Source organism: Condylura cristata, unplaced genomic scaffold (genome assembly GCF_000260355.1).
Source record: "Condylura cristata isolate star-nosed mole 26May11 unplaced genomic scaffold, ConCri1.0 scaffold00005, whole genome shotgun sequence".
Taxonomy (NCBI): domain Eukaryota; kingdom Metazoa; phylum Chordata; class Mammalia; order Eulipotyphla; family Talpidae; genus Condylura; species Condylura cristata.
Genome location: NW_004567106.1, coordinates 11,330,096 through 11,351,903, shown reverse-complemented (window position 1 = coordinate 11,351,903; position 21,808 = coordinate 11,330,096). Strand labels below are relative to the sequence as shown.

General features: G+C 38.4%; 1 protein-coding gene across 17 annotated transcripts in view; it reads right to left on the bottom strand.

The window, feature by feature from the left end:
* DYNC1I1 (dynein, cytoplasmic 1, intermediate chain 1) overlaps nt 1-21,808 on the bottom strand; it is a 312,504-nt gene that overhangs the window by 228,799 nt on the left and 61,897 nt on the right. For all 17 annotated transcript variants that reach the window (XM_004676705.2, XM_012720843.1, XM_004676707.1 and 14 more), the window contains one exon: nt 8,312-8,427. In XM_004676705.2, the coding sequence (XP_004676762.1) occupies nt 8,312-8,427 (116 nt within the window). The remainder of the gene's footprint in view (nt 1-8,311; nt 8,428-21,808) is intronic.

Genomic DNA, 21,808 nt, shown 5'->3' with positions numbered 1-21,808 from the left:
CCTTCTTACTTTAAAATATGAAACCTTTTCCTATAAAGCTACCATTGTATGTCCCAGGCCATTGCAAATGACAGTAGTCTCAGAGACTGCTGGATATGCCACAAACTGGTAAATCCCATATTGTGTCCACCACATTTTCCTGCTTTCCAAAACCCCAGTTTCTTTAAATGCAACTCAGCCACCTCCCAAGAGTCACATTCCCTAAACCTGAAGATATGTTTCCCTGTTTCTGGTTAACAACTTCAAACCCAAATCCTTGTGCCCAGATTCTGTACAAAGGAAAAGATCTAAGATAAATGTAAGCAGAATAAAAATGGGCTGAACAGCTTCCAGCTCTTACAGTTTACTGGGCTCTGTCACTGTCACCTTAGTCCTGAGCCAGACACAAATAGGAATTACCAGGAAATTTTCATGATTATTCCCTTTGGTAGATCATTGCTCCTCATGCTACAAGTGCAAATGAAATCATTACCAGGAAATTTTCCTTAACTTTTGAAACACAACAGAAAACCAGGAGACACAGATTGGCCTCCTCCCATGGACACAGCAAATATACCCCAGCATATAGAAGGATCTCCTTCCAAAACAGCTTCTCCACAGCTAGCACAAAAGGTCTATGTCAAGATAGGCAGGGGAGCAGAGACATGGTGTTGCCAGGAACCTCACCCCTGGCATGGCAACCTACAACAGGCGGGGTTCCTTATATACACACACACCCACTTATAAGGGTAGGCACACAGGCATGGATATGGTATACATGGATATGGTATACAAACATGTATATACAATGGAGTAGTATACAGCCATGAAATCTTGCCATTTATGAAAACATGGGTGGATCTTAAGTATAGTGTGCTAAATGAATTAAAAGTTCCTTATTATTTCACTTATATATGGAATCTAAACCAAAACAAAATTCCTTGAGAGAAAAAATTAGTATTTCCGAAGGGGGTTGGGAATTAGTTAAATGGGTCAAGAGAACACAGAGGTACAAATTTCCAGTTATGAAATAAGTTCACAGGCATGTAATATACAGCATTGTGTTCACATGCATGTAATATACAGCATTGTGTTCATAATTAATAGTATTCTATTGCAAATTTGAAAAATTGCCAAGACTAGATGGGAGATTTATTATAATGGTCATTTTGCACTGCATACAAATGTAAAATCAGCCTGTTGTAGTATCCTGAAATTAATGTATTTCTATTACATTTCCCTTTTAGAAAGTACTGCAGAATCTGTTGCCCACCCAGGTTAACTCTTGAGTAAAGGGAAATGAAGTTTCCTAAGCAAGTGACTTAGTTAAGCCATTTGATTTTAAGTGGTTTGGGTCTTGGGAATGATCCTCTAAAGTACAGTCCAAACACTGGAACTTACTCTGTTTATAATAAGCTGTCTCTATGGCATGTCAGATTCTCACAGAATCTTTCCATGAACCACCAAGCAAATACTCTCCCCAGTACTGAAACATTAAAGGAATAAGGACAATAAATGACGTAATGTGAACCTGAAGTTGTGACCTATAAATGCTACACAGACAATCAAAAAATGCAGCAAGAAGTATAGCTGAAAGTGGCACTAATACCTTGAATTTTGACCACATTTCTCAGTTTAATGGAGAATATGATCAAAATGGAAAAATTGTTAACAATGAAACAACAGACCCAACGTGGAGGCATATATCGAACTAAGACCCATTACCTAACTTAACTGCAGTTTCAGCCCCTTTCAGGAATCTAACCATTAGCCAGTGAATTTGGAATTTCCTGATCAAGCCCCTCATATACCCTAGGGGATAAGTTCCCTTTTACCTCACCTCATTCTGGATAGAAAACCCTTTCTGTGGTATAACTCTGTGGAGCGCCTTTCTATCTCAACATGGGATACTGATTCCAGAGTCATTAAATCAGAGCCAATAAGATCTTTAACTATATCAGTTGGATTTTGTTTTTAGCAGAACTGTGAAGGGAGAACCCAGAGTGTCCCTCAACTATCGCTATGATGACAGGATAAGGCTTACTTAAGGGCCTTCCCTTCTGGTGGTTCTTCCTTTTGCCCAGCTGTCTGCAGCTTGCTTGAATATGGCACAATAAGGAAGAGAATCTATGATGTTACTTACTTGGAGAGGGTTATAAATCAGGGAGGTCTTCTTGCGCTAGGCCCTCTGCGCAGCCATGTGAAGTGAAAACAAGCTACTTTGTGGATCTCTTCTTCTGAACAGGTGAAATAATGGGTTCCAGTAGTCCTGAGCTGTCTGGCTCAGGGAGCAGCACCCACGTATGGCTGCTGGACACTTTTGATGTGGTGGATGCAAGGAGAGAACTGTGGCTTGACTTTTTAAATTAAAGCTTAAATTAAATGTGTTTGGGGTAACAGAAGTAGATAAAACTATTTTCAATTGTAAATTTTATGAAATAAATCTTCAAGGATTGTCAATGAAAATGTAATATCTAGACTGGGGCATGCTGTTAAAATACAAACCAGATTTTGAAGACAGTATGTTAAAAAAGCATCAACAATATCTCACTGATAATTTTTAAATTACATGTTGGAAGGGTAATTTGAACATAATGGGCTTAAGAAAAACATTCAAATTAGTGACACATTATGCTTCTAGAGGAATGTGAGGGATGAACTAAGCTATTCCTACACTTGCAGCTTCTTTATTGAGTATTTGCTGGAGAGGATGGGAAGGGAAGGTAGAAAATACCCTCCATCAAGATAGCTCCAGAAAAGGTGAAACAAGCACCTTGCTAGCTATTCTGCTGCCCACCTCTTCAAACTGCAAGAATTTAAAATTGTGTCTCCACGCAGTGAGCCCTGATGACTGTCTTGTCCTGCCAACCCAGGCTGTCTGGCATTTCCCCTTCAGTTCTCATTACTGTGTCATGTTCTCGGACAGTGAATGCCTGTCCCGGCCTGAGGCTAAATAGAGTCTATGCTGAAAAAAGAAATATTGAGGTTCACTCTCCTCACAATCTCTCACTTTTCTCAGGAAGCCCACCAAACCAACGTGACCTTAACACATGAAACGTGCCTCATCCTCCCTCCAGTACAGTGAACACCTCTTCCTTCTTTCTGATTCCTCAGCTCACTGAACCCTTTCTTTGTGCCAGACACTGGATGGAGTTAAGAACATCCACATTGCCTTCAAGGAAATGAGTCTAAAAAGCGGGCATTTTTATTTGATTACAATTACTCCCCCCGACCTCCAGATCTCTTACATTGCTCCTAATCAACAGACAACTATAAACAAGAGGCATTCTGGGGGTTGGGGGGGGGAGGGGATGGGATGAGGGAGAGAGGAGAGAAGGATCAGGACAGGGGTGGGAAGAGCACAAGGGACTATGGTGCTGTTGCACGGGGGAATTGGTGGTGGGAATTCCACAGGGATTACAACTGAGATGAAAATGCACACATGTACAAAATGAAGAGTGATGTGTGTGTGTGTATATATATATATAAATATATATACCTTTAATTTAAAGATATATAAATCTTATATATATAAATCTATCTATCTATCTATCTATATATATATATATATATAAAGATTAAAGATAACTATAATAAAATAAAAAACAGGCATTTAAGTAATGGCAGTACAGCATCATGAGAGGGGACCAGATCCACTTAAAAGGAAAGTTGTCAGCCCGGCACTGACCCTACCGCAGTCTTCAAAGGAAAGAGCCAGGGGAGATGGCCTTCCACAGGGGCGATAGTGGGTGCCAAGCCAGTGGACAAAGGTCAGCTAAAACCAAACGTAAAGCCCAGGTCTTCTGGAAGGGAACTACAACTTCTTATTTTCACAATTTGGCACTAAAAAGAGCACATGCTTAACACAGTTGGGGGTGGAGATCTCTTACTTCCTAAAGCAGTGTTTCATAGTCTTAGCCTTCTTTCTCCATAACTATTGATCTTTTGAGAGAGAGGAGAGTCTAAACTTATACTGAAAAAAAAAAAAAAAAAAAAAACAATACTCCTGGGGACTTTATTCCTAAATCATCTTGGTTTAAATTATTCTGAGTATTTCTCATGGCAGGTTATTATGATCACAAATTAAGAGAGTTCTCTGGAGTATAAAGAAAAGTGGCTTAAATTTGATAACTACAAAGTACCTTCCCCTATAATTTTTAAAGAGTAAAGTGGGAACATGTGAAAACATGAATGAGCCAGAGCTCCCTGAGATACAGATCAGACCAATGCTGAGATCATTAATCTGAATATTGTTAAGTGTCCAGTGTTACATGATGATGTAGTCAGCAAAATCAAAACCACAATGAGATACCACCTCATCTCTTTAAGTATGGCCATTATCAGGCCATCCCTGGTGGGGCAAAGAGTTAAAGTGCAGCACTATGAAGCTATCTATCTACAAGCTCCCTGGCCAGGGAGCGGACCCACATGGCCCAGCAGACCTCTCCTGTTTTGCCCGCTGCTCCCCTCAGTAGTGTATTTCAGTCAGCCTGCCTGTTCTGCTCCCCACTCTGTCTCTGGTTAATCCTCTCACTCTCTGCACCTCTGCTCTATGTCCCAGTTCTTGTATGCATAAATAATAATAATGAAATAAATTTTTAAAAACTTAAAAAAATGTATAGTCATTATCAAGAAGACCAGGAACAAATACTGGTGAGGATGTCAAGGGAAAGACCTATTACACTGTTGGTGGGGGTGTAGACAGATTCAGCCCCTGTGGAAAACAATATAGACGTTCCTCAACAGATGAAGAATGGATGTATCATATGACCCAACATTTCCATTCCTAGGAACCTAACCCAAAAACACTAATTCAAAAGGAAACCTGCACTCCCATGTTCACGGCAACACTATTTACAATAGCTAATGAACAGACTCAACCTAAATAAAACAGAGATTTGGATCAAGAAGATGTAGTACACACACACACACACACACACACACACAGTGGCATACTACTCAGCAGTCAAAGACAATTTCATGCCACTTGTGACAAAATGAATGGAAAGGGTGATAAGCAAAATAAGTCAGAAGGAGAAAGAGATATCAATGGTGTCACTTACAAATGGAATATAGATAAATCAAACAAAGGTCAGCTAAAACCAAACCTAAATTGAACCCTTAAAAGCTGATTATAGAGCTGAGGAATCTAGGGTGGGGGAGGGGTGGAGGAGTTGAGGACAAGATGGGGAGGAAGCACAATGGATTATGGTGCAGGACTATGGTGCTTTGATGGCAGGTGTACTGTGGCACTAACATAAGTGGCTAAGCCCCTCTACTCCCTGAATACAAAGATTAATGCATGCCTGTGACATCACCTCAATAAAAAATAGGAAGAAGCTGCTACAGAGTGCTGTGTGGAGGACTCTCAAAACCTAAAAATAATCTATTGTATGACCCAGAAATTCCACACCTAGTAATCTACCTCAAAGGACACAAAAACACTTAATTTGAAAGGAAACCTGCATTCCTATGATCACTGCAACACTGTTTATAATAGCCAAGATACAGAAACAAATGCCTAAAAACAGATGAATGTATCAAGAAGATGTGGTATATATACATAATGGAATACTACTCAGCAATCAAAAAGTTATGCCATTTGTGGCAACATGGATAAAAGCAGGAAGGATTATGCTAAGCAAAATAAGTCAGAAGGGAAAATATATATATGCTTTTATTTCACCTATATTCCTTATGCCACTTGTGGCAAAAACGGATAGAACTGGAAGATTATGATAAGCAAAATAACTCAGAAGGACCTATTCCTTATAGGTGGAACACAGGAAAACTGAACAAGAGGTCAAGAAAAAGAAAAAAAAAATAGCAAGCTGACCATAGATCTGAGGCAGAGGGCGGGGCTGAAGGAAAGAGAGAGGTCAAGCCAGGGGAGGGAAGGGTACCTGGGACTACACGATGGTTCACAGGTGCTGTGGTGGGGGGAAAATTATGGAGACTACAGTTGAGGGGAGAAATCGAATACTGTACAAAAATGATATAAGAGAATACAATTAAATTTTTTATAAAGAAAACGGGAAAAGAACTGAAGAACAGTGAATCTGACGGTAGCAATGAGGCTACTGAGGAGAGAGGGGTGAAAACAGATGGGAGGGAACACAGTGGACTATGGCAGCAGATGAGGGCATTTGGGTGCTGGGTGCCGTGTGGTAACAAGCATCTAAAGGGGGGACCCTATATTTGTAAAACACCAACAACATCGTAAACCAGTGTTACCTCAATAAAGAAACCAAAAATGTCCATGTAGCAAAATGAAAACAGTCCATGTTCTTTTGTGCACCATGAGGACTAACTAGTGGATTTTATGTTACACTACAGCTTTCAGTATTGCCCAGCCAAGAACTTTCCTGTGGCATAGCGCTCAGTCACTCGCTGCATCTGTCCCTGGCTGGCTGGGAGGGCCGCTGTTGTCACCCACCTCTCCTGCCAGCTCCATCCACCCTGCAAGTGACAGCAACAATGGCATCCTCGACAGCCAGGTGGCTGGGCGCCCCGGGCAGCCAGAGGTCACAAACCGTCTGTGGTGAGAGCACAATTCACCGAACCCAAATATAAAGGCAGTTCCTGTCTAAACCCTCGGGACAGCTTCATGTCTGCAGCTCCAGTAGTCAGCTTTGAATTCAAACCTGTATTGTGGAATTTGAACCACGGAGTCACCCATCACCACTGAAAAGCTCTGTGAGTCTCGTTAACAAAACAGAAAGCAAGCCTGCCAACGCTGAGAAATAAATTCCTTCTTTCCTGTTTGGACCACAGCATAATGAGGAGCCCAAGCTCGCTCCACAGCAATAAAATAGAAAGCGCAGGCTTCTCCTTTTGATGTGTTCCAGTTTAAAAGTTTCAAGCTGATGCCTTTTCATCCTTAATTTATCTACCCTTGTAAATATTTCTGTACCATTTCCAGTATCTGCAGTATACACTTTTTAAAAAATAATAATAATAATAATTCCCTCCTTCTCCTATTTCAGTTGTATAACTTTATGTTATGGGTCAACTTTTGGGCTAAATAAACATACTTCAGGCTGCAGCTCTGCAAATACCTCTGGCAGCAAATTAACTCAAATGTTTTGGTTGGGTGGTAAGGCTGTTTTTTAACGATCTTCCCGATCTGCCTAGAGGCCTAGGTAAACTCCCAATGGCTTTTCTAACTTTTTATTTTCTGCACATTAAAACAGTTCATTTGTTGAAGGTTTGGTTTAAATTTTCACCACCAGAGGGCGCTACGTGTTTGCGTCTAAAATTCATTTCAGTATCAGACTGGAAAAAGGAAAAGACCCTGTTGCCCAAAGACTCATCCCCTGTCAGCCAGTCTCGACCCACCAAGGCTTTGTGAAGGCCTGAAGGCAGTACTCTACATCAAAGAATCAGACTTCACTATGCTTTTGACATTACATGTTTAGAAACAAAATTGAATCGCTGGTTTGCACAAACCGAACTGCCCTGGTTTATGTATTTTTCGCACACAAAGCAGGGAATGCAAACCATTTTTCATGCTCACAGCTTCTGTTCAGTATTTACTGTACCATAATGAACCCAGAATTCCAACATCCCATTTACCACATCAAAAAATAAAACACCAAGAGAGAATGTGCTTAACTATACAATAGCGCTATCATCTAACAATGCAAACTTCACTTATTCCATATATAGCACATCTCCTCGCCTCTGATTTCTAGAAAGTATCCTGATTTATCAGCTTCAGCTCCTTTTATTTTATGATTTGCTGGGATTTGCATGTAAATTTTCCACTTGATATTTTCTGGTAGGCATGAAATGAGACAGGTCGATCAACTGCCATTCACCCATGAAGAACTTGGATGGAAAACCTTTTTGTATTGTGGAAAGCAAATGTAGTATATCGTCATCTCAATTGGGAAAATGAATCAGGGGGTCAGGAAAATGCCAGATAATAATCTATAGATTTGAGGCGATGTGAGCCATCAATCTCTGTCACAACTAGTCACTCCAACTAACACTATAGCAAGGAAGCCGTCATATCCACTCAACTCAACAAGTAAGTGTGGTTTTGAGGAAGGCGGGGGGGGGGGCGGTGCTGCAGACTCCTGCATGTGATGAATCTACTGTACACCATCCTTTGCTTCTCCCCACCCTCCAACCTCCTCAGTTTTGACAAACTATGAAAAAACACTGCTGGGTTTCCTTTCCAGAGACTCAAAACTGGAGCTGGAGTCTTGGGCTTTCACAGAGTCATTATGTTTGCAGCTTTTGAATATGTGTGATAATACACACAATCAGAAACTTGCTGGTAATTTCTACAGAGAAAATATGCAAAGTAAGCAAAGAAATATCTCACCTTCAGACTGATGTGTGGCCAGAGGAGTCTGGGTCTCCTTGGAGTAGGACACTACTTCCCTGGGCAGGAAATCCACTTGGGTAACTTTCGACACACCCAGTTTATGCAGTCTTCGTCTACAAAAGAAGGATATATGCTTACAAAGGAAAGGCACATCAGACAGAACAGGTATCACTAGTAGCACAAAGGATTCAGGCAAACTCCAACCAAACATTCTTCCCTTCTCAGTACAGGCTCAGGGTCATAAACTTGAACCTGCCCCAGGGCAGAAATCAGCACTTGGGTTCTTGGCTCACTCTGGTCCTAACTTGCTGGGTGACATCAGATAGAGGGACCTAGCTCAAAAACAAGGTCTTAGTCCAGCTCAGATGAGACTGCTTTCCATTCTGAGAATCTCCGATTTTGCCTGGTTAGAATTTATATGGGACGTTGTTATTTTCAATATACGATCTCTTAAGCAAAAGGGACTGAAGGAACGTAATTCTCAAAATCTGAAGCAAAGAATGATATGTCTTAATGGTGTAACATGAGAGCAATGAGAAGACCATATCCCAAGAAGGCATATGATCCTTCTCATTTCTCCAGAAAAGAACTATCAGAAGTCAGCAGGTAAATTTGTTTGGAGACATCTGAACAGCACAATGGAGAAAGAGAGCACTGGGCTAAGACTGATACTTACAGAATTCTAAGTGAGAACCTAAATGGCCATGTAAAGAATCACTTCTGAATATATGCAGCACTTCAAGGGTTTTCTGATAGATTTTGCCTCCACGGTGTCTCCTGTTTTTACAACACATCTGCACCGTTTTATGTGAAGATTTTATCTCTACTACAGATGAGCAAAGGGAGATTCAGTAGAAGAGACCTGCTCAAGAACATACAATTCTCATGTAGTAGAATCTGGGCTAAAATACTGCAGGCCCGAATCCTGCTCCAATGCTTTGTTCACTAAGTGAACCTCAACCTAAGATTTTTAATGGTGATTTCTGAGTTACCAGAAAAATCTGACGTGCCTTTTGAATCACCCAGTAACCACACAATCACAGCAGCAATACAGTTTAATGGTTAAGCCCATCTCTAGTTTCAGTACTATTGGCTGTGTATGATCTTGAAGAAATAATCTCAACTCTCAGTTTCCTCGTCTTTTAAATGAAGAATTACTGGTACTAATATTTAGATTGTTAAGGGTAATGTATATGTACCAATTACATACAATGCATATACCACACACATATATTATGTATATGTGTCTACATAACTTAAAGACATGCATCTTAAACTTTTTCTGAAATATTTTCAGTGTGTAGATTTAATATCAGTATTGGGCATTTCCTATAGTCCTTAAAATTTTCCAAGTATAGGAATGTGTGTGTGTCTGAGGAAAAAAAAAAGTGAAATGACTACTTGACCATGATTCTACATTCTCCAGCTCTCTAGGATCACTCTAGAAATACCACTTACTCCTGTTGTTTTAAATTATTACTAGCAAATGGCATAACACTATGATGAAAGAAAATGCATACCACATTTAGGAATTTCCACAGAAAATTTCCCAAGCATTCTAGGAAAACAAAATGTCACCTTTTCTATGAATTACCAAAACCATCTAGAATGCCACAATAAAGAGGTAGACAGTATGACTCAGAGAATAAACTTTGCTGGCTATCTCTGCAGTCCCAGTGAGCACGACTGTAGCTCAAGCTCTACCAAGCCTGGACCATATGGGCTTCACTAATTCGGAGGTTTTGACCATCCGAATGCAGATGATGTGAGGTTGGGCCTCCAGGCTTCCACATAAAATTGGGGGGAACAGACAAAAGGTACAAGAGATGAAATTACTAATTGAGGAAAATAGTTTCAAAGTAATAACTATATTAAGATCTTCTTGGCACAGAGGGTGGTCTCCTTCCAGAATTGGGTGTGTCTTAAAGCAAATGAAGAAAAAAACAAAAAACAGATACAACTGAATTCAGAGGGAAAAGCCCTCGAGCTGTTCAAGAGTCCAGAATATCTTTTTCAAGTCTCAAGAGGTCAGTCTTTGTCACAAGCAAGGAGATGGAAAAGAAACTTGGCCCAATATTGTACCTTCACTGCTTCAAACTGGATGTTCCCCCAACCTAGAAACAACCCTAGAACGTAGACTCGTAAGTGCATCTGTGTGAAGCCCAGAGATGTCCATGTGCCCATTAGGAGTACCTGCAACTGGAGGCAGTGATTCCAGGGCATCCTGCCTAGTGGAACATAAGCTACAGGATGCTCTTGTGAAGCGACTAGCAGGCCCCGAGGTACAGAAGGCGGATCTTTAACTTGATGACACATCAGAGCAAATCAAAATCAAATGGTAAGACAGTATATATAATGACTAAGTCACACATTCAGAAGAAATCTGGGGTCTTAACTCTGCTTAGTCATTATCAGGCATGGTAGGCGAAAGTTCTTGATAAGTAACAAATCCCCTCTAAGTCTCATATTTTGTATCCTTACAGGGTACCAATCACAGAGTTGCTTCGGAACAAAGGAAGACAAGATAGAGGTGACCAATTCACTTCTTAAACTGATACAAAGCATTAAAAACTCAGATTCCCCTTCATTCCCATCTCATGCAAAGGCAAACTGAGAAATCAGCGCCCCAGCCATAGAGATACACACACGATGAGCAAGAAGGCAACACACATGCCGGGATAGCCAGGAAGTTTGAACAGAAGATAGAAAACATCAGAACAACACAAGTCTGGGGACAAATGTAAAGGAGACAGCAATAGAGGAACCAAGACTTGAAAACAATATTGAAAATGTTAAATGAGCTACGAGAAGGTCAGTCAAAGGCAGATAGGGAGGTGCTAGATCTTAGAAAGAAAATCTGGGAACAAAGGTCAATATATTAAAAGATCACAAAAAGAGACTCTAAGTGTAGGATAGAAGACACTTCAAATAGAATTAAGCTGGCAGAAGAAAGAATTTCAGATGGAGAAGATTCAAATGAGCAAATTATTATTTAGAAGAAAAGAGAGAATCAAGATAATGGAAAAGTGAGGAAGCTTTCCAAAAATTTCAGACTCAACTAGAGGAAACATGAAAATAACTGTAAGTGATGGAAGGTAATGGGAGCAGAAACCCTATTCTAAAAATAATAGCTGAGAATTTCCCAAACCTAAAGAATGAGTTAAATTTGTGTGTCTAGGAGGCAGAAAGAAAACCCAAATTTTTCAATTCAAGAAGTCCAAAACTGAGACACATCATTGTCAAGCTATCAAAAATCAGAAATAAAGAAAAAACTTTGGAGGAAGGAAGGAAAAAAAAAAATAACTTACAAAGTCTCCCAAATTAGGATTTCCCCAAACTGTAGCCCAACCACTCCTGAAGCAAGGAAAGAGTGGAAAGAAGTGCTCACAATTGTAAAATACATGAACTGTCAGCCAAGAATTCTCTACCTTGCAAAAGTAATCAAGGATGAAGGGTAAATAAAGGTTTTCCCAGACAAACACAAGCTAACATAGGTTTACCACCACCAGGCCAATTCAAGAAATCGAAAGGAGCTCTTCTACAGAAAAGAAAAAAATGAAACACAAATTTCTGAATAAAATGATAATAGAAACATCAGAAGAATGAACAAGAATAATGAGTCACCAACAAAACACGAAGGGGGAGAAAGAAATGGACAATATCTATAGAGTCAAATACCAGAGAGCAGACACTAGCTCATAAAGGATGAAACACGTTGAAATTTAAGTAAAACTCTGTTGGTAATCACTAGCCAAAATCCAGAGTAGAGAGCCACAGATGGCAGAACAAAGAATTAAAAGGAATACTAAGGGAAGTCATCCAGAAAGAGCAGAAACAAACCAATGGAAAAAACAGAAAAATTAAATCAAAAAGACTGATAATAAACAGTTCATACCAATAACCATACCAAATGTGGATGATTTGAATTCACAAATAAAAAGCCATAGGCTAACAATGTGAGTGAAAAAGTTTCAGCAATTGATACTTTGTTCACACACACACAAACACACACAAAACTCATTTTAAATAGACAAAAACAAACTAAAAGTAATAATTTGGAATAATTCATACATATGGGTAATTCAAATAGTAAAGCTTTATTTGTACATCTTTCAACTAAAAAAAGGTACTCAGACAAAGATGGGCACTTTATCAAAATCAAGGGAAAAATTCACCAAGAAGATATTAGTAGTATCTGTTAGTAATAATGTATTCACCTAGTATAGGAGCACCTAGTTACATAAAGCAACTATTAACAAATCTATAATAATGTATCAACAAAAACACAATTATCATTAGAGACAGCAACATATCACTGACATGATGAAGTTAACAGACAGAAGATTAAAGAAATAAAGGGCTTAAATGGAGTGTTAGAACAGATGGATTTATTGGACATTATAGAGCCATTCATAACAAAATAAATGTATATACTTTCTTCTCCAGTGCACATGGGGCATTCTCAAAAGTAGATCATATACTAGAACGTAAAACATATCTCAGAAAATACATGGAAACAGAAATTTTATCTTCATAGACCCAATGCTATAAAAATAGAAATTAACCACAAATAGAATCCTGGAACAAGCTAAAAACACTTGGAAACTAAACTAAATACTTCCAAACAACACCTCAATAAAGGAAACAAAGAAGAGATCTATAACTAATGAAAATGGAGAGGCAAGCTGTAAGTCCCTGTGAGATGTCCTAACAGCAGTACTATGTGGGAAGTTATAGGAATACAGTCCCACATATAAAAAATCTAAAATTGACAATCTAGCTCTAAGGCTGAAGGAACTAGAAAGAACCAAAGCATATGAAAACCAGTAAAAGGAAAGAACAAAAATTAAGCAGAAATAAACACAATAGAAAATAAAGACAGTACAAAAGATCAGTGAAACTAAGGATTGTTCCATTGAAAAAAAAATAAACAAGTGATAAACCATTAGTTAGGCTTATGAAGAAAGAAGGAGCTATAACCTAAGTTAACAGAATCAGCAATAAAAGAAGCAAAACTACAACAGATAAAGTATATAAATGTAGGGCGATAATATTATTACAAAAGTCTCTATGCAAATACACAGGATAAATCTAGAAGAAATGGGTAAAATTTTAGATTCATACAACTTCCCAAGACTGAATCAAGATGAAATAGACAGTTTAAATAGTCCAATCAAAGTGCTGAATTTAAAGAGTAATAAAATCTTCCTAAGGACAAAAACCTAGGCTTTTGTTGTGGCTTCTCTAGTGAATTCTACCAAACCTTCAAGAAGCTAGCACCTAACCTGCTCAAACTCGAAAGAAAGAAAGAAAGAAACAAAGAAAGAGAAAAAGAGAAAGAAAGAAATAACAGATAGATAGATGATAGATAGATAGATAGATAGATAGATAGATAGATAGATAGATAGATAGATAGATAGATAGATAGATAAAAGGAAAACTCCAACATGTTCTATGAGGTCAGCATTATCCTGGTCCCCAAACCAAGCAAAGATAGTAAAAAAAGAAAAGTATAGACTAGTATCAATAATGAACATAGATGCAAAATTCCTCAACAAAACCCTAGCAAACAGAATACAGCAATATATCATGAGAATCATCCATTATGCTCAAGTAGGCTTCATTCCAGGGATGCAAAGCTGGTTCGACATGTGCAAATCAATCAATGCCATTCACCAGATCAACAAAAAAGGGAGATTAAAAAACTACACGGCTGTCTCAATGGATGCCAAAAAAGCATTCAACAAGATCCAAAATCCATTTATAATAAAAATACTCAAAAATGGGAATAAATGGAATTTATCTAAACATTATGAAAGCCAAAAATGAGAAACCTGTGTTTGTGGCAGGATATAAATCAATACATAAAAATCAGTGACATTTTATATGCAAATAATAAATCAGAAGAAAGGAAAACAAGAAATACAATTGCATTTATAATCACACTAAAAATAAATACCTGGGAGTAAACTTAATGAAGGAGGTGAAGGGTCTGTATATTGAAAACTATGAAACTTTGTTAATGGAAATTAAAAAAAAAAAATAGAAAGCTATCCCATAGTCATGAAGTGGAGAACTAACTTCATTAATATGGCCATATTACCCAGAGCAATTTACAGATTCAATTCAATATCAAATCACCAATGACTTTTTCAAAAACTAGAACAATTAGATGGAAACACAAAAGTTCCTAAACAATGTGGAGAGAAAAGAAGAAAAATGAAGGATTCACAATTCCTGGCTTCAAACTATTCTACAAAGCAACACTCATCAAAATAGTATGGTACTGAAACAAAAACAGAAACTCAGGTTAATGAGATAGATCTAAAACCCAGAAATAAAACTGCACAAATATGGGCAGTTAGTCACCAATAAAGAAGTTACTGACACACAGTGGAGGAAGGATAGCCTTTTTAATAATTAATGTTGGAAACATGGCTAGCCACATGCTAAAAAAGAAAGAAACAAGGCCCACACTTAATTCCAGAAGTAAGAATTAATTTGAAATAGAGTAAAGATACAGTTATAAGAACCAAAACCATAAAGTACTTGAAAGAATAGAGGACATCAAACACAAAGATGCATTTGTGACCTCAACTCAAGAGCAAGAGAAACAAAAGCAAAAGTGAAAAATGGGACTACATCAAATGTAAAAGTTTTCCTCAAAAGAAACTATCACAAAAACAAAAAGGCAACCTACAGAATGGGAAAAAATACTTTCACAACACATAGTTCACAAGGGACTAATCACCAAAATTTGTAAAATTCATATATAATGCAACAACAAAGACCCAACCAACTCAAAAGACCTAAAAAGACAGTTTTCTAAACAAGATACTCAGATGGCCTCACTATAGACATGTGAAAAATTGTTCACCATCACTTATTATAGGAAAAAGGAAATCAAACCACATCAAGATACCACCTTATCCCTGTGAGAATGACACGTATAGAAAGGAGTAACAATATCAACAAATAGTGGTGAGGCTGCAGTGAAAAAGGAACTCTTGTGCACTCTTGATGGCACTGCAAGTTTGTGTAGTCCCTGTCGAAAACTGTGGTGATTTCTTAGGAAGATAAAGGAAATGCCACATGATCTGGCATCTTTCCATTAGGTATTTTTCCAAATAATATGAAAACTCTTAATATGAAAAGCGTGATCTACCCCTATGGACACAGCAGCATTGTCCACAATTGCCAAGTCATAGAACTAACCCAAGTGCCATTCAACAGATGAATGGATAAAGAAATTGTGGATTATTTACTCAATGGAGTACTGCATGGCCTTGAAAAAGGTGAAATGGTGGCATCTGGAACAAAATGGAAAACTTTGAAGTTATGATTATGTTAAATGAAATAAATCAAAACATGCAATATATCGGGTGGTTTCATTCATGTGATATCCAATAAACAAAAAAGACATACACAGGCAAAGTATAACAGCAATAAATCTTGGAGAATTCAGTTAAGAATATAATGGTCACCAGAAAGAATAGTGGGGAGTGAATGGATTACAGAAGGAGACAGATCAACAAAAATGGAAGATTAAAACTACATGGTTGTAGATTAAAACTGCATGTGTGGTTTGGCTGATAGGTGGAATAGGCAAATGGAAGAACAAAATAAAATTATTTTAAAATGTAAATTGAGACTTCAGTTACCTCTGCCATGATGGACATGCCACTGTTACTGAATTGTACTATAACTTCTAATTTATTTAGAACTATATTTCTAAATTAATGTTTCATTTAAAAAGATTTTAAACACACTGAATTAAACATATATCATGTTTTAGTTAACTATAAAAACTCTGCAAAATCACCCAGCAAATACAATAAGGCCTCATATTTGTATTTATTGTGACCATGACCGCATTTGAAGAAGGGAGAAGTCACAGAATACAGCTCCCCCAAAATGTGGTCCCTGATCATCATCAGTGGGACTATATGGGAACAGATTACAATGCCAATCAATGGTCCACGTTCCAAACTGACTGAACAAGAAAGTCAGGATGTAAGGCCTCCTGTCAACTTGGCTGAGCAAAGCCATAATGCTTCCAAGTTGAAATGTTTCTTCTGCAAAGAAAAATTAGGCCTTGAAAAAAAGATGGAAGATATTTCAAGTTCGAAGTTATTTGCTAATGTTCAGAGTGTAAAGACCGATTCACAATTAGCATAGTTGAATCTGCCCAGTTTCTGTGGAAACTGTTCTTGTGAATCAAAGAAGAAAAGTAGCCCCTCGCCTGTCTCCACCCCATTTCTGGTTCAACTGAAATGTCTCTGTATCCACCAACAATAAAGCTGGCCTGGCTTTGCTAGCTACTCACAAGTTTCATTATCCAAAGAAGATGAAGCCCAAATGACTTAAGTATGGCCCATAATATATACCAGAGCAGAAAAAGGTTAGTATCATGCAGACTTACTCTCAAACAAAAGGATTCTGTTTTATCATCAGAGCATGAGAACCATGTGCACTGCCCCAGGAATTCTAGAAATGGTCTTTACATAGCAGCCTCAGAGCCCTCATACCTGGAAAGAATATGGTTAGACCTGATGACAGGAGAGCAGGTTCTTGGAGCCAGGTTCTTGGAGCTAAGTCAGCTTGTGACACTCAGAAGCCAGGAAATCAAAAAGGGGTGATTACAATGATGTTCAGTCTCTGGAGCAAGAAAGGAACCTGCAGGTCAAGTAGATAAACCCAGGAATAGATGTTTTCAAAGACCAGAGCTGTTGAGCCAGATTCCAAAGTAAATCAAGGGCAATGAACACAAGAATGCCTGCCTCGGATCCAGGCTCAGTCCTGAGGACCCACATGTGGGATTTCTTCCCCAAGACACACTAATTGTGCTACCAGAGATCCTTTTCTTAGTGCTGCTTCTAGAATTCCTTTGTGCTTCTCAAAGAAGAGCTTCTAAGACAGCAAAAATGGCCACAGTGCCCTTTTCTTATCCAAAAGCCTTAGAGGGGTATGTATAGTATCGTGACAACTGGCAAAGGAATTATAGAACTAGTTTGGCCAACATAATTAGTCACCACATCAACTTTTGTAGCACTATTCCAGAGCCTCACAATAGACGGCATGAGCTATCAAACATACACACTAAAGGCAATTAAGAAAGTAATGGAGTGCTAACATGAGGGGCATAGCAAGAGGGACAGGAGCATCTGGTTTGAAGGAGGGGAGAAGTTTCTATGAGAATAGAAGCCTGGTGTGAGTCTGGAAGCACAGGCAGAACTCGGTCAACTAGGAAGGAATGAGGAAGGTATTCTTTATATGCCACGATCTGGAAACTAAATTCACATTTTTTATGCCACAGAGACCAGTTTTTCAGAGAGGAACAATAGGACATAAATATAGCAGTACACTGAGAATGGGTGATGAGAGGACTTTAAACCCAAGCCAAGAACTTGGACTTCAAGCTATAGACAGGAGGAATCACTGAAAGTAACTGAGAAAGAAGCTAATAGTTGCAGAGACATTTGAAACTTATCAGTGAAGTGTTAACTATGTGAAGGATGGGGTCTAAATCTCCCTTGACAGACGAACACTCTGCTTTCAAAGCAGTATGTGGAGTATTGAGAAAATCTACAAGCAAAAACAGGCGTCCACTAACCAAACAGAATCCAGGCAAAGCTTTCACCCAAAGGTGGAAGCCAGAGCAGGACATGTGGACCTTGGTCTAAAGAGCACGGAGACTCAGTTCATGGGGCTTGGAAGGCCTCAATGGTAGTGACGTTAAGATTGGGAAGAAAAAGCTGTTATTCAGTGACTAGAAAAGAACTAAGGGTAGACAAGCACAGTTCACTGAGTAAGAACAGAAAGGGGAAAGAACAGATTAGAGATTATTTCAACATCCATACCCTATGAGAAAGAGAGTGGCTGATGTAACTGGAAGACATAGTCAAATCCAGAGTAAAATCTGTTTGGAATAAAACCGTGTACTTTACTGAGTGGATACGTTTGTATGAAGGACCTTCCAATTTTAAGATCAAAGATTAGAACAGAAAACAGACCCTGGAGATCACCATGGCTACAGATACTCCTTGACAGGGATTTTTTTTAATTACAAAATCCTGTTTTCCAAAATCTGTCCTTTAGTGGGAATAGATGTCGAGGTGTGACATCTCAAGGGCGGATGTCTGGAGTCAGAACTGAGGAGAGGGCAGGGCACTGTGCTGAGGAAGTGAGCCTGGTGCTGCAGCCCTGCCTCTCACTCAGGTATCTTCTGTGTTCAGACTGGCGTGGCCCTCTAAGGCCTGAGAGCAGCTTGGCAGCTGACCTTTTCTGAGTACCTCAAGAAGGATGAGTTTCCATTTTCTATGTTCACATTTAAAATACTCATTTGAAGAAGTATTTGTTTCCTTTCCATGATATTTGCTTCTTACTGTGCTCAGATATTCGTTTGGCAGCCAAAGTATTTTCCCTGAACAGAAGCAAATGTCAAGTCTGGCTCAGTCAACAGGGGCATCCAGAGGGTTTGCCTTGAATTTCATAGCATGAATCAATCTTACAAATTTCTGGGATGAGAAAGGAGTCAAAGTAGTCAGTTATAACAAAGCTGGGCAATATTGTGGAGACTCTGTTTATCAAGTGCCCACTTTACAAAAGAAATTAAAAAGTTCAGGATAATAAGAAGGTGCAAAGTATGTTTTTTCAACTTTCCATACAAACCATGATATAAAAAAATTTTATATAAGTAGTGCTTTATTAACTTGGTATTTGTGAATCACCTTCTAGAGAACTTAACATAAACTTCCAAAGTTAACAGAATTCTTTAAGTCAATGAGTACTAATGTAGTCTTTGCAACTGACCCCTTCATTTTCATGAATGAGATCAAAAAGGAATATGATTTTGAAAATCCAGTTGCTAATGTAAAACAGAAAATATCTCATAATGTCACTTAAAATCCTTAAAGGCAAAGAATGAAGACTAGCAAATAGTAGCTTCTCATGAAATGTTTGGGACTGAGTAGGTGAATATCATAAAAGATGAACAAAAGACTCTCCTTTTGACAAGTTTGAGTGGATCTGTTAAATCAATTATTTGCGAAAGTTTTTCATAGGTCAGCATTCATTTATGGGATATGAAGTGAAAAGCAATTCAATACTACCTTTTCTTTCTCTGCCTCTCTGCCTCTGCCTCTCTCCTTTTCTCTCTCTTCTCTAGGTGCTATTCCATATTTCAAATTCTGTAAAAAGCCTGGCTAAGTGTTTCTGAAGAGTCAGAGGTTGTCAGTTCGCTCAAGGACACAACCTACCTCATTCTCAAGGTCTCATGGGAGACCTTAAAAATTAAATATAACACAGGCCCTCCCTTGTGGCGCAGCGGGTTAAAGCACTGCACTGAGAAACTAAAGCCACCTCTGCATGAGTTCGATCCCCGCCTGCGCCGGAGGTGACCACATGGTGCGGCAGACCTCTCCTGACCCGCCCGCTGCTCCCCTCAGCAGTGTACTTCATTGATCTGCCTGTTCTGCTTCCCGCTCTGTCCCTGGTGAATCCTCTCACCCTCCGCATCTCTGGCCTGTACCCCAGTTCTGTACGAACAAATAAATAAATCTTAAAAAAAAAAAAATTAAACATAACACATAGGAACACTGACAAAACATGATGAATAAGTCAGAAACAGTCATGTCATCAAAGGCTAATGGAGTTATTACTGTTCTATTAGGTAAGTGGAAGTGACATCAAGACATGAAAAATCCTAGGACTACCTGGCTAGATTCTCTTTATCACCATCAACCACACCTAACACCTACTACAAAGATTGTGTGTTTTCTGAGTTGGTTTATTTTTAATTTTGACTCAGTGATCTAGTTTACCATATAGTTTAAGATGGTGCCTGGTGGACTTAGGAGTAAAACTCATTTTCTCATTCGATCAGCATTGAGTAGAAGGGTATGGAAAGAAGAGGTCACTACTACTAACAGCATCTTCCAAGAAGAGAATCTCTAATTTACTGCATTGGGAAGGGCCAGCCATATCTTTGCTCGAAGATTATTTTTCCTCATTCTCACTTTGCTTCCAAATACTTCAACAACCCTGTGAAAAGTTTAGTGTGCTGATGTCTGGAGGAAATGTAATTATGAGGTTATGAAGTTTAGTACACTAATGTTTGGAGGAAATAGAATTATGAGGCTTCCATGAGCTTTAACAGCCCTTTGTTATTGGATCTGGCAATCTGGAGTGAGATGTCACAAGGTTCCTCAATGCTCAGTGATGTCTACCCATCTTTGAGAATCTCTGTCTCCCTCCCAGGCCCAGGACACTTTCACTGACTCAGCACATTGCTCTAAAGACTGGTGATCACATGGGGGTATTTGCACTTATGCTCATGACACAAAAAGAAAAAGACAAACAGAATAATACTTTATGTTCGTGGATTACAAGAATTTACACCATCCAAATGGTTTATAGTACTGAAAGTAAGATACATATTCAACAAAACATTTTCAAAATCCAATCATATTCTTCACAGAAATTTATGTGGCAGTACAAAAGACCTTGAATCATAATAACCCTGAAAAAAACAAAAACAAAAATGGAGATATTGCACTCCCTGACTTTAAACTATTATACAATGTGACAGTAATTAAGATAGGTATTGAGATCAAAACAGACACACAGGTCAACAGAAAGAAATGAGAACCAAGAAATAAACTCACACATATATGGACAATTAATTTGCATTAAAGAAGCCAAATGCATACAACTACACCAATAAAGTCTCTGCTGGAAAAAGTGGATAGCCACATGAAAAAGAATGAAATAATATATCTCGCACCAAACACAACAACTGAGCCAAAATTAGTAAAAGACTTGGTTGTAAACCATACAGTACAGAGAAGAAAACATAAATGATATATTTACCTGAGAGACATTTTCAACTACTTGACTCCAATTAAAATGAAACAAAGACAAAACAAACAAAAAACCCAAATGGCTCGATATCAAACTGAAAAGATTCTGCACAGCCAACAGAAATAATAATCAGAATAAAAAGAGCTCCTACTGAATGGGAAAGGATATTTAGAAACTGCATATACAACCATTGGTTAATATCCAAAATACATAAAGAACCCACAGTTACAACAAAATAAAACATGAACAACCTGATTGAAAAATGGGCAGAGGATTATGAATAGACACTTCTTCAAAGAAGTCATACAGATGGACAAAGGCCCAGGAAAAGATGATTATCATCTCATTATTGTGTTTTTGGGAATGTAAATTGCTGCATCTGTTCTAGAAAGCAACATGGAGATTCCTGGAAGAAATCAGAAATAGAAATTCCAGAGAATCCTGTTCACCCACAGATTCTTTCATCAGAGTGAAATACATGACCAGGGATATGGAATGTCATATGATAAGGCAATAAGTTCGTTAAGAGAGACATAAGAAACATTTGTGTACCTATTAATAAAATTTCAAAATAAATGAATTAAACTATTAATATTGCAAGGAAAAACATAAAATTTAAAATTTCAGTAAGAA